Source organism: Polypterus senegalus, chromosome 2 (genome assembly GCF_016835505.1).
Source record: "Polypterus senegalus isolate Bchr_013 chromosome 2, ASM1683550v1, whole genome shotgun sequence".
NCBI lineage: Eukaryota > Metazoa > Chordata > Cladistia > Polypteriformes > Polypteridae > Polypterus > Polypterus senegalus.
This window is the reverse complement of record NC_053155.1, coordinates 31295441-31307682: the sequence shown is the minus strand read 5'-3', so window position 1 is coordinate 31307682 and position 12242 is coordinate 31295441. Positions and strand designations below refer to the sequence as shown.

The 12242-nt window shown below is 34.7% G+C and overlaps 1 protein-coding gene across 5 annotated transcripts in view; it reads right to left on the bottom strand.

Annotated features, from left to right (window-relative positions):
- Positions 1-12242, bottom strand: part of LOC120522841 (coiled-coil domain-containing protein 138-like) — a 106764-nt gene that overhangs the window by 34839 nt on the left and 59683 nt on the right. For 4 of the 5 annotated variants that reach the window (XM_039743539.1, XM_039743537.1, XM_039743538.1 and 1 more), the window contains exon 12: positions 6073-6265. In XM_039743539.1, the coding sequence (XP_039599473.1) occupies positions 6073-6265 (193 nt within the window). Of the gene's footprint in view, positions 1-5276; positions 5935-6072; positions 6266-12242 lie in introns of those variants that run through there. The other variant, XM_039743540.1, reaches the window with a different exon arrangement.

The window sequence follows — 12242 nt, the reverse complement described above, 5'->3', positions numbered from 1 at the left end:
ACAGTGTGCTAGCCAATTTTCTATACACACCTGTTTTAACAAAGGTCAGTCTGCTTACAAATAAGAAGATAACTGTGTGTAAAACAATAGCCAAATGTTTTAAGCAACTTTGTAAAAGCATATATTACAGCTGTGACTTAAAAGATTTTATCTAAGTTTTTAACATAATGAGATCACACCATTTACTAGAAAGATTTATCTATCTCTCAGTTAATGGTAGTCTAATCAATGTGGGTTAAAGACTTCCTACCTGATCTCCCACAAAAAGTTTTTATAAATGGAACTCTGTTACAGTTATTTGTTCCAAATACAGGCTTGTCTCTTCTCATCACTATTTTATTTACATCAGTAAGGAATGACGAAGAACCCAATATTTAGTTGGGGATAAGAAGGATTATAGTGTAACTCTAAAATTGATTGGTCAGTGCCAGCCCAAAGGGTTCCTGCTCTTTACATCTCTTTCTCAGGTAGCTTGCTGTCCTTAAAAGGGAGGCTCACTGTTGTTGCACTAGTTGTAACCTAATATGACTCTGGCAGGTTTGTTGTTTTTATAAGTTCCCCTGTGGCTGGTTCTGAAGCTGTGGAACTTCCATAGTCTATGTGCGTTTTCCTATGGGTACTGAAGTTTTGCACCCACATCTCAAACAGCCAGTTAAGTTAACTGACAACTCTAAACCGGTCTTTGATGTCTAAGTGTTGACAGAGGATTTGTGATGTGCAAGTTTTCCCTACCATCCCTGGTAAGTTCCTGCCTTAAACTCAGAATCGTTGGAACAGACAATAGCTCCCAAGATTCTAAACTGAGTATACAGGTTAAAACATAGGTAGTCAAAAGGATATATTTTAATGGGGTCGCCAGAGTGAAAAATGGTGCTAAGACAGGGAAATGTGAGGAGACAGGCTTGTACCTTTCAAAAAGAAGTTCTAACTGTTACCTTCATTACTGTTGGCACTACAGTATATACAGTGGCACAATTGTTTCAGCAGTCTTTTTTTAAATGTCATGATTTTAATGTTTAACATAATTCCATTTTGTAAGTGTAAAATGTCACATTTTCAAGAGGAGATTTATTTAATCTTAAAAAGCTTGAGCCTTCACTCTTGCGATCCAACTGCACACAATTCAGAAGCATAGAGAATGTTCTCCTATAAGCACATTTACATTCTGTTTACCTGTCTGAAATAAAACTAACACCTCATCCCCTAGGAAAAAAAAGAGATAACACCACCAATGCCCTTTGCCTTATTACCTCTAGCCCACCCAGTTTGTTCCGAGACCACCCACAACATACTCCTCTCCTGTCTACACCAAAGTGATCAATCATAAGCTGCACAATGCTTATCATATGGTATAAATTATCGAGCATGCTTTGTTAGCTAGGAAACTCTGACTGTTTGACATTCAGGCTCAAAATAATACAAATCGGTGTGTCTATTGCCTTTTCTAATATTTGCTGCATGAACAAAAAGATATAGTTTAATACATTTAGCCTATTTCACAGCCACTACCCTTAGATGACTGTAAAGATATTTTTTATGATACAATTTCAATCATCAAAAGTTCGACATATTTTTCCTGTTTATATTAAAAAATGACAAGATGCAACAAAATATTACCATGTTACTTCTAAGACTGATGAATTACCAGAATACACTGCACCTGTTGGGTTCTAATCTGTATATCGCCTTCTAATTATGTCTCTTAAAGACAAAGAGCAAAAGATATTTCATCATACCATCTGGCGGGAAAAAAAAAAAAAAAGGGGGGGGGAATCTATAAACTTACAATTCAAAAATGTACATTTAGTGGAGAAAAAGAAAAAAAAGAATTACGGCAATGTACTGCCTATATCCAATACAATGCCAATTGCATGGAAATCTACAACATTTCCAGGACATTCACTTTGAAGATAAGTATTTTGGAGGTATACAAATCTGGATAATGACAGAAAATCTGTTAAGTATTTAAAGTGAACCCATATTTCAAGAAACTGAACTTCTCGTTTAACTCAAAAGTAAAGCTGAAGACAAATTTTCTCTTTCAACTGATGTTCCCTTTAAGTTGCACGTATGTTCTGGCACACAAAACTTTTTACACTTAAACACACTTGACTTTCCAGTTGTGCACAAAAAAGCAAGTCAACAAATCCAAACCATAGCCTGTGATGATTTACAAAGGGTGGAGAGTGCAATGGCCACACTCCTTGCAAATGTTATTTATGCACAGTGCGAGGAAACATGCAGGTGAAAGTTTGCAGGGGTAAAATAGCCACTCAAGCTGGAGCAGCATAAAAGGAGCTGTGCTGAACAAGACATTCTGAAACAGAAAAAAAAAAGGAAGACAGCAGGTGAAATGTAGACAGCTTATGCAAATAGCGATTCCAATGAGAAAGCTCCAGACTTTTTTAAGCAACTCCCAAGGTCAACGGCAAAATGTAGCTTAGAAAAAGAGCAGCATTTTCTGAGGCTAACTATTCTGTTTGCACAGTACAAAATACCCACTTTTCTTTTTTCTATTCACAGCTATATTTTATGCATTGTATTTTCCAGTGAGCACACAATGGTTGTCTATTCTCTCGCATACAAAGAATCGCTCCATAACACTTAAAAGAAATCACCCTTTGTTTCTGTCAAGACTGGTCTGACTGAGTCATTGGGGATGTCAAACTACAAAACTGGTGTTAACGAGACCATGGCACAACTGCCCCTCATTCGTTAAGATTATGAAAAAGAAGTCTGCCACTGAGAAAGGAAAAGTCATGTAGTGTGACAAGCCTTTGGCCTGGGTGTACTTCATAAAAGACCTAACAAACAGTCCTTCCAAGGGCATACCACTAAGGGAGGAATAAAAATAAAAAAATACCCATAGACAATGTGGGAGCCACCTCCATACATTTGCAGCGTGGGATGACAATTGAGTATGTAGGAGGAAACACAGTTTGAATGAACAACATACAGGAATAAGCTAAGTATGTTTCTATGCAACTGTGCCTTTTAGACTCATGTCAGTACCAAGCTGTGATTTACACCATTTTGCAATTTTTGCAACTTAAGTTTTTTTTTTTTATTAAATAATCTAGCACAGTGATTCCCAACATGGGGTGCACGCCACACTGGGGGGCAATTCGAGAATTTTGGTACGTTAATTAATAAAATGAAACAGAAATTTGCTATTAAAAATGACAAAAAATAGATTTATTTTTATTTTTTACAGAGACATTTATATAAACATAGAAGAGATGGTGAAGAACCCTTTAATCTATGATTTTACAACTGGCTTGGGATTTTCTACTTAGAAATCGTTTTTACCATTAAAATAATATGAATTGTAACAATGATTATAAAATTTTGCAATATAACAAAAATATTAAATGATCAAAATATTACAACACTTATTATGTGTTTTCAAAACTGTATTTGCTGTATTTTCATATTCATATTATATTATTTTTTTTAAAAATTTCTTAGTGATTTCTTTGTCAGTACTTCAACTATCCTTTCCCTCTTTTGTTTCCATGTTCTTTGGAACATAATGACATCATGGGCTTCCTCCACGTGAGCGGGAGTTCACTTTTTGAATAAGTAATAATAAGAATAAGGTATATGTTACAGTGGGGGACATCATGATTTTACAGAGGCCTAGGTGGGGCATGATCAAAAAAACGATGGGAACCGCTGATCTAGCAGCAAGTAAGGTGCTATTTGAATTTTTTGCCTATTTTTTTTTTTAAACTTTTGGTCATGAGCAACATACAGTAGTGTGTTCATATTTACTAATGAATTAATAATTTTACTTTAATGGTGTAAATAAACATGCCACTTTAATATACACACTTTCAAATTGAGATGTTACAAGAACCAATATTTCAGTACTAATTCAATACCAAAGTTACGAATATGTATCAGTTCCAGCTGTTTTACAGTATCAGTGCTACACAGACAGTTGTAACTGCACTCAAACATGACTACAAGTAGATAAATTACTCCGTATGGCACACTTAAACATAATAAAAAAACAGGAGTAAAAATTATACATAAAAATGTCTCACAGTGGTGATGCTACAGCACTGTATCAGCACATGTCCAAAAAACACAGCAACGGCAATGCCTGGAAATGAGAGTGCAGGAACTGTACTTGTTAATAAAAGAAAAAAAATTAAGCAAAACACAGACATTATTTCCACCATTATGATGACCTGAAGAAGGGGCCTGAGTTGCCTCGAAAGCTTGCATATTGTAATCTTTTTAGTTAGCCAATAAAAGGTGTAATATTGCTTGACTTCTCACTACATTCATAATGGCTAACACGGTAAACCACCCTAGTACTAAAAGGAGATGAAAAGAGAACGCGATTAATCGCTTTTAAATAGTGTCCTACACAATCCTGATAAATGGACTGAGGCCTCGCATTCATTTTCTGATTGTAACGGACACTTGTACAGATGTCCATCAGTTCAAGTATCCATCCACTTTCTAACCAGTGTATACTGTTCTGGGTCACAGTTCGGGACCTGACACACATCTACAATTGAAGTATATTGGACTGCTGGATTTCGAAGGACTGGAGGTGCTAACAATATACAAACAAAGAGGTTATTTGGCTTGTTTGCACCAGTGATTACATCATTTGGGCAAAAAAGTCATCCATTAAATATTACTCTTTAGTAATATTTTCTTAAACAGCTAGTAAAGCAAATATAAATCTTACAACAGCAAAAGTGAAAAGTCTAACATACTGGCTCACTGACTAACCAGACTTTAAAAGCTTGTTGCTACAAAAACAGCTTTAAAAACTTTGTTTAAATAGAAATATCCTGAATTCTCTCAGAAATCAGTTATTTAGCAGTACATACAAAATATTGTTTGATTTACTTTGTATTTAACTCGATCATTCTCTCATAGTGCTCCTCAACTCTGGAATTCTCTTCCCTCTCATATTCGTTAAATCGATTCATTAACACATTCTAAAATTGTCCTCAAAACTTATCTTTTTTTCAAACTGACATACCAATTGTGAATTTTACACTGTTATTACCTGCTATCTTTGTTTGTTTGATTATCATTGTAATTTGATTCATCACTCTCTTTGTTTTTATTTTACTTCTTCTTTCAGCTGCTCCCGTTAGGGGTTGCCGCAGCAGATCATCTTCTTCCATATCTTTGTTTGTATTTTACTAATGCTGTTTAATTTCATTGTAAGGTGACCTTGAGTGTTAAGAAAGGTGCATATTAAATAAAATGTATTATTATTATTTAGTGTTGGGATTTAAACAGTATTTTTCAGTCACTGGACATAAATTCCTATTAAATAAATTTAGAATGTACACATGCTAAGATAAATCAGGTAGTTCTTAATATGTCATTTTCTTGTAAACCCAATGCTTACATTTACTCAAGATTATAACCTCCAAACACCCAAGTGTATTGTTATACTAGTGGGATTAAACCTTTGCCACAAATTAAATAACAGTCTTTATTTTGATATTTATGAATGCTGATGCTGGCTTACTTAACAGATAGATGGGTACCTACTTGATGGATATACCAGTATTTTAAAGTTACTGTTACTGTTGGCATTTTTTATTGTATTAAAGAAAGAGGCATGATACTTTTCACTTCAATGATGGGGTACTTTAATAAAATGCCATTGAAGGGGATTTCTTTTTTTTTTGCTGTGGTATTGAGCATCATAAAATTTCATTGGTATTGATATCAAATACAAAAATTCTAGTACTGTGACATCCCTACATTCCAGTGTGTTCTAGAATACTTAGAAGAGGTTTTTATATGAGAATAGATGATTAGATTGCATAATTGTAAGAAGTGTTCACAGGGTAACAACATATGAAATTTCCTGCTCACATCCAGCCGGTCCTTAAAGGAAATACTGCCTTCAACCTTGTTCACTAAGAAGGTCTGTACCTGTAAAGAATACTGAAAAAAAGTGTCCATTTACAGGAAAAGTAAATGCATTATATTGATGGTTCAGTACATTTTGTTAGTACCTTTCTGTAAGCAAATCTTAATTATCAATTAAACATTAAGATATGCTAAAGAATTGAGTAAGCATACCTTGAGAAACTGTTTTAAGGACAATTAGTGTGGATAAAAATCTCATGTGGAGGATAGGGCTCTTAAAGTATACAGCAGGTTTAGTCTTGAAGTTGGCAGTCTGCTCAGGTGCTTCATCCAGTACAGCTGGTGACATAGTTCCTTTGTAGACTTCTTCGCCCAGTCTTCTTGTTGTTGAAACCAAGGCAGTAAGCTAAATTAAAAACATATATGAAGAAAAGTTGAATACTGTATTTCTGCAGCAATAAAAAGTTATTAAATGCAGGTACACTGCCAATGCAAGGTGCATTTAGTCAGCGTCGGTCAAAGCAGTCAAATGTTAACATAAAATCGTCTATATTTTCATGTTTCATTTAACTTTACTTGTTAGAGTAACTGAAGTAATCCTTGCTGTTTCTTTAACTTCCCTAATCTATTAATAGACATTATACTATTAACCTTTAGTGGACAGACACATTTACAAATATGCTCCACTATTAGATATTAAGATACAAACTGCTTGTTTAACAAGAAACATACTAGCTTTAGTCACCACATTTCACGTATTCACTTCACTGCTCATTTGTAACCATAGTCAGCCTTACCACATATTGTATATTATCATACATGCTTCTCTCACTTCTACTACTGCTTCATATTTAGATCAAGCTTATTCAGTGTTTCTCTTCTATGACAGTGACCTTGGCCTGGTATGGTAAGCTTGTGTGGCTCAAAGCTTCTTAGAACAATGTTGTCTGTAGAAAACTGGTGCCCACATGACTTATTTAGCCTAGTTGGGCTCTACCTGAAAAAAGATGTGCAACAGCCATTTGATTTCTGTGCTAGTTATTGATTCTATCCATTGCTCATGACAAACATCATGTCCAGACATAATTATGCTCATGTACCTTCACATGGTCTGAATACTCTGATAAGGAGAGGTGCTGAGCTGTCAACTGAGCACCATTTGGGGGGTGTTTGTTAATGTGCCTCTTTCAAATATTGTGTAATGTGGGTAAGTACCTCTGGGAAAGGGGTGCATACCAGTAATCTAGTGAGGACATTCCTCGGGCTTCCTGCAAAGATTCCGTCAAATTGCTGAACATCAAAATCAAGAGGGACAATCTGGATTCTGTCCTGGCCAGAAAACAATGGAACAACTCTTGGTCATTGTACAGATACTTGGTGCCAAGAGATTTTGAAAATCCCCATGTGCTTTGTTTACTAGGAAAAAGCTTATGATCTTGTATTTTATGGAAGGTGCTATACATTTAGAGGGTGACACAGCCTGCTGATGCTGCATGCTATTGACCACTGTATTTGCAAAGTTGTCTCTGCAAACTGGGTATTAAATTAAGACTCTTAAAACTTAATTTTCACAAGCAGTATATAAGACACAGCTGAGGCATGGATGGCATTTAGTTGGTGAAACTACTGGTGGTAACTCTGGACTTTACAGATAATGGTGTCGTATTTACATCAGACTTTGATGTCTGGTGTGAACTGGATATGCACCTCCATATCTGAGATTACGACATTCTCTCAGAGTGGCTCGTTTTCCTCAGAAGAATGGGCTAGCAGCTGTCTCAAGTGGAGAAGTTCATGTACATAAGGGTCGAATTAAGAAATGAGAATAGAGTCAAACAAACAAGTGCAGCAGCAGTAATTAAAATTAAAATATATATCAGATCTTGGTAGTGAAGTGGGTTTTAATTTCACAGACAATTTACCAGTCAGTCTACATCCTTATCCCAAACCTTACCTATAGTCATATACCTCCGTTATTAACTGAACAAATGATACTACAGTCCAAATTTGGTTTCTGGGCAGAGTTGCTGGGTTCACCCTCGGTGTGAGGGTGAGAAGCTGTGCCATGTAGGAGGACCTGTAAGTAGAAGGTGCATGAATCTAGGATCCCCCTTTGGTACCTCACACAGGAGTTCTCCAAGGCATGACCCACTGGGACATGGCCGAGAGGCACACACACACAAACTGCAAGGATCAGCTTCCCAATTGTCCTGCGGTGATCTGGACTGTACCCAGGAATGTATGGACACTCAGCGTGTTGCTACCATACAGAGCTGTAAATTAGTGGATTTATGGGTACAAGTTATATATTGGGAAAACAATATCCGTATGTTGTATGCACAAGGTACTGAAAGACTAGAAGGAGTACAGCTATAAAAGTCACTGGTTAACTGGAGAACATAGACTTGGGGTTCCAGTGAGATCTCATGTCCTGTGAACTGTGAAGTGAGTTACGCCAAGAACTTGCTGTCCCTTGTTATTAGAGAGCTAATTAAAGGGGTGTGTGCTTTCCTTCAAGCACAGAAATGTATTTTTGTTACTACCTTATGGAATCTGAGCTGAGGTAAGCGAATAGAACACTGTGTCCTACTGACCAGAATCTACTAGAGCCACAATACAGAAGTGAATATTACAGTTTTGTGTGTGCAAGAGCGAACCTTGAATAGAAATACATTTTGTCTTGGTAAATTATCGGATATTTACTGCATATCTGTTATTCTGTCTTCCATTGAAGAGCAAAAGATAAAAGAATATACCCAATTAAGAGAAAAAAAAACACAGCTTTCTTAGTTCTGGTTAAAGATAAACAACAATTCTGAAATTGTTACACTAATGTTTAATGTAATAATCATCATTCTTAAACCCATCTTTGCCTCAGTGAAGTATAATAAACCCAATCTGTATTGATTTTCAGTCACTTTTTTATACTATATGGTTATTTGAGTGATAGGGTTGCGAGTTGTTTACCTAATTTTTTATTCTTATTTTTTTATTTTATTATTCCTCTCTCTGGAATAAGGATGTCTCATCTACTCTGATAGAGGAGGCACAGCGCAAGTCATATCCACACTCACCAGTACCACAATTCAGTTCCTCATTGTAGCACCGGCTACAGTTACATACAGACCAAAGGCAGGATTCATTTTTGTGCATTTCAATAGCAAAAAAATTGTGTGAGTGATGCTTAACAAATAAATTGTTCTCTCTAGAAAAAGCCTTGCACCTTTATTATATTTGAGAAGTATTTGAGTACACATTTGACTAAATACTTCAACTGATATTCAAGTATCCCTTCTAAGTACTTTTTACAACTCTGCTATACCAATCCAGGAAAAATGAAAACTAATGATGAGAATGTTCATTTTTGCTGTGACACAAGTAAAGAATAAAGTCACCTAAGAAATCATTTTTTAAAGCTCAGACAGAGAAGAACTGTTTATTTATAGATATAAAAATAGACCTCGCAAATTAACAGGATATGAAAACAGGAGTTGAAGTATGTAAAAAGTAATTTAAAATCTGTAGTGTGTGCAAATGGAAAACAATCAAAAAGAAATCATTTTACCTTTGCAGCATGCTGATAACATTTACATATTAACACAAATGCTTGGGCACAATGGACTGGTGAAGATTAAAACTGCAAAGCATGGCTAACAGTGTGCATTAGTCTTTCATAACAAACAACTGCATGAACAGAAGTTTAAAGCAAAACAGAAAGTATCAAAGTATAAAACATAATGACCATCTTGCATCTGTTAACTTTTTGTTTGAAATGGATCACTACTGTGAAGTAACCAAGCAGACAGATGGTACAGAAACATTCAAAATAAACTCCATCTTTAAATGATTTTTTTTTTTTTTTTACATTTTTACTGTTTACATAGGTTTGCTATGGGGCATCTGGTTTCTTTCCACAGTTCAAAACATACTGTGTTAAGTTGATGGGTCAATTTTAAATTACAATGCTGTGGTTGCTATATTACATCCTTTACTACGGCTGCAAACTGTTCTCTCTAAATAAGAAGGAAAATATTCAAGATCAAAAAAAATCAATTGCATTCATTTATTTAACATAACTTTTCAGTTTCCTGTATCATATTTTAAAGCACATTAGTTAGTATTGCCAATGTATTTGTGCACATGTTAAAGCTTTATTATTTTGAATCACTCCTATTAGCCTTGCAGAAATTGTTACCAAAATCATGGAAACACAGAACAAAAAAAAAAAAACATGAAAAAGTGAATGGCTCTTATTTCTGCAAGCAGAAAAAAACTGGGGAAAAAACTGAAATGATGAAAAAACAAGCAGAGTGGCCTGGAAAGTAACGAGTTACAAGTATACTATAAAGTACAGTACATAGCGAGCAGTTTAATTACATTCTATGGTTTGAAAAACGTAATTAGAAGTCATAAACAGTGTGTTGTGTTTTTTCTGCTTTCTAATCTACTGAATTAGTAAGTCATTTCAGATAATACCAAATAAATTCATTGTACTCTGTATACATGATAGCAATGACCACATATACCTATAAATATGTGTCATTTTCTATTTCCATTATTTATGTCTTGTAGTACCTAGAAATGTATCGATTGATGCCAAAATAATTCATGCTATTGAAATCAAAAAGTAATAATAATACTGAGTATTTCCTTCATTTAAAACTACTATGGAGCTCTGCCCCCTGCTCGCTTCGCTAGCCAACCCCCAAGCAGGCACTACGTGCTAGCCACTTCGTGGATCTGCCACTTGCGTATGGGGAAGCGAATGTACAATTTAAACATATATTTTCATGAGAACTGTTACATATACATGATAGAACTATTTTACATTACAGCGAGTATTTACCCAAAGTAAAAAAATAGTAAAATGTAATAAATTGAAATAAAATTATGTTTAATGTTGCGTTAGAGATATTTGTTGAGTTATACGTTTTCATTCTGTTTGGCATTGAAATTAACACACAAATACTTTTTAAAAACTTCGGTAAAATCAATTTTCTTTAATTATATTTTCATAAATATCGCGCTGAATTTTGAAATCTGTGTTTGGACTTACATTGTGACAACGCAACATATAACTGTCCGTGAGTGAATATCATTTCTTTCTCTCTAATAAATAAACCAACTTTTTCAAATGTTTGTCCCTGTGATATGTTGTCATAGCAAAAGCTATTGTAATGAGAAACTGTAAATATTTTAATACAAATGGCATATGAAGATCTCCTTTGGTGTCGTTATCCATGGAAGATGTACATGGAAGATGTACTACATTACCTTTCTTGTTGCTGTGTAACTGATCAACAATTTTGCGTTAATTCGTCTGACTTTCTCGGTGCTAGGATTGCCTGTGTACTAATTTCTTCGGTTGATAATCCTTCGGAATGAGATTCTTCAATAGGATTTGGACATAAGTGTTCTTTTATTGGGAACTTAAAGCGAGGAAAACAAAAATCAATAAGAGCTGAGAGCGCAGGAACTGTGTCTGACAAAAACACTCACACAAATGAGAGGCGAGAGGGCCGTGAGCATGGTTGAAAATGGTTGAGAGGAGGGTGGGACTTGAAAAAATCTCTTGGCAATAATCTTGTCTCAAGATTTTCCTGTATAATAGAGAAATATACTAAATGAACAGAATTTAAATAAGGTAGATTTTCAATGGATTTACACATTTTAGGCATCTCTGATCATGATTTGAAAACTGTTAGAGGAAAATCTGCCTACACAGTTTCCTGTTATCACGACAACTTAAAAATGAATCAATGAAGTCAAGTTTCATTCAGATTATTAGTATTGCAAATCCCTTTCAAGAGATTTACATTAATTATAACTATTTTATTCTACTTCAACAGCAGCAAAGTTGGAAACGGAACATATCCTAAAAAAGATGTTATTTTTCAATTTTATTTGACAAAATAAAATGCTGACCTGTTAAAGTATAACATCTTTACAAAGAGAAACTATTTAATATAAAAGTAATAAACAGTTTTTGTAGTTTTATATTATTTGACCTAAAATGTAATTTTAAATCTAAATTTCTTGCATGTCCAAATAACAGAGAGAGAGAGAGAAACTGATTCAATAAATAACCAACAAATTTTTTTTTTTTTTTAAATTATGGAGAACACTGAGGGAGCAATCATTGTAATGGTTTAATTACCACAGGGCCTGATCTTAATCTGTGCAGTATTTGATGCAAACATCAAGCAAGAACAGCAGGGGTTGAATATTTCATCTCCATTTTAAAAATGAAAAGTTAGTTACTCCGGTTTACCAAAGATTTGGCTTCCAATAAATTAAAAAAGTGAGATCAAACAGATTATACATTGGCCAAATTTAGGAAAAGACTAAAACACAATAAACAACATTCGTGGTGAACAAACACT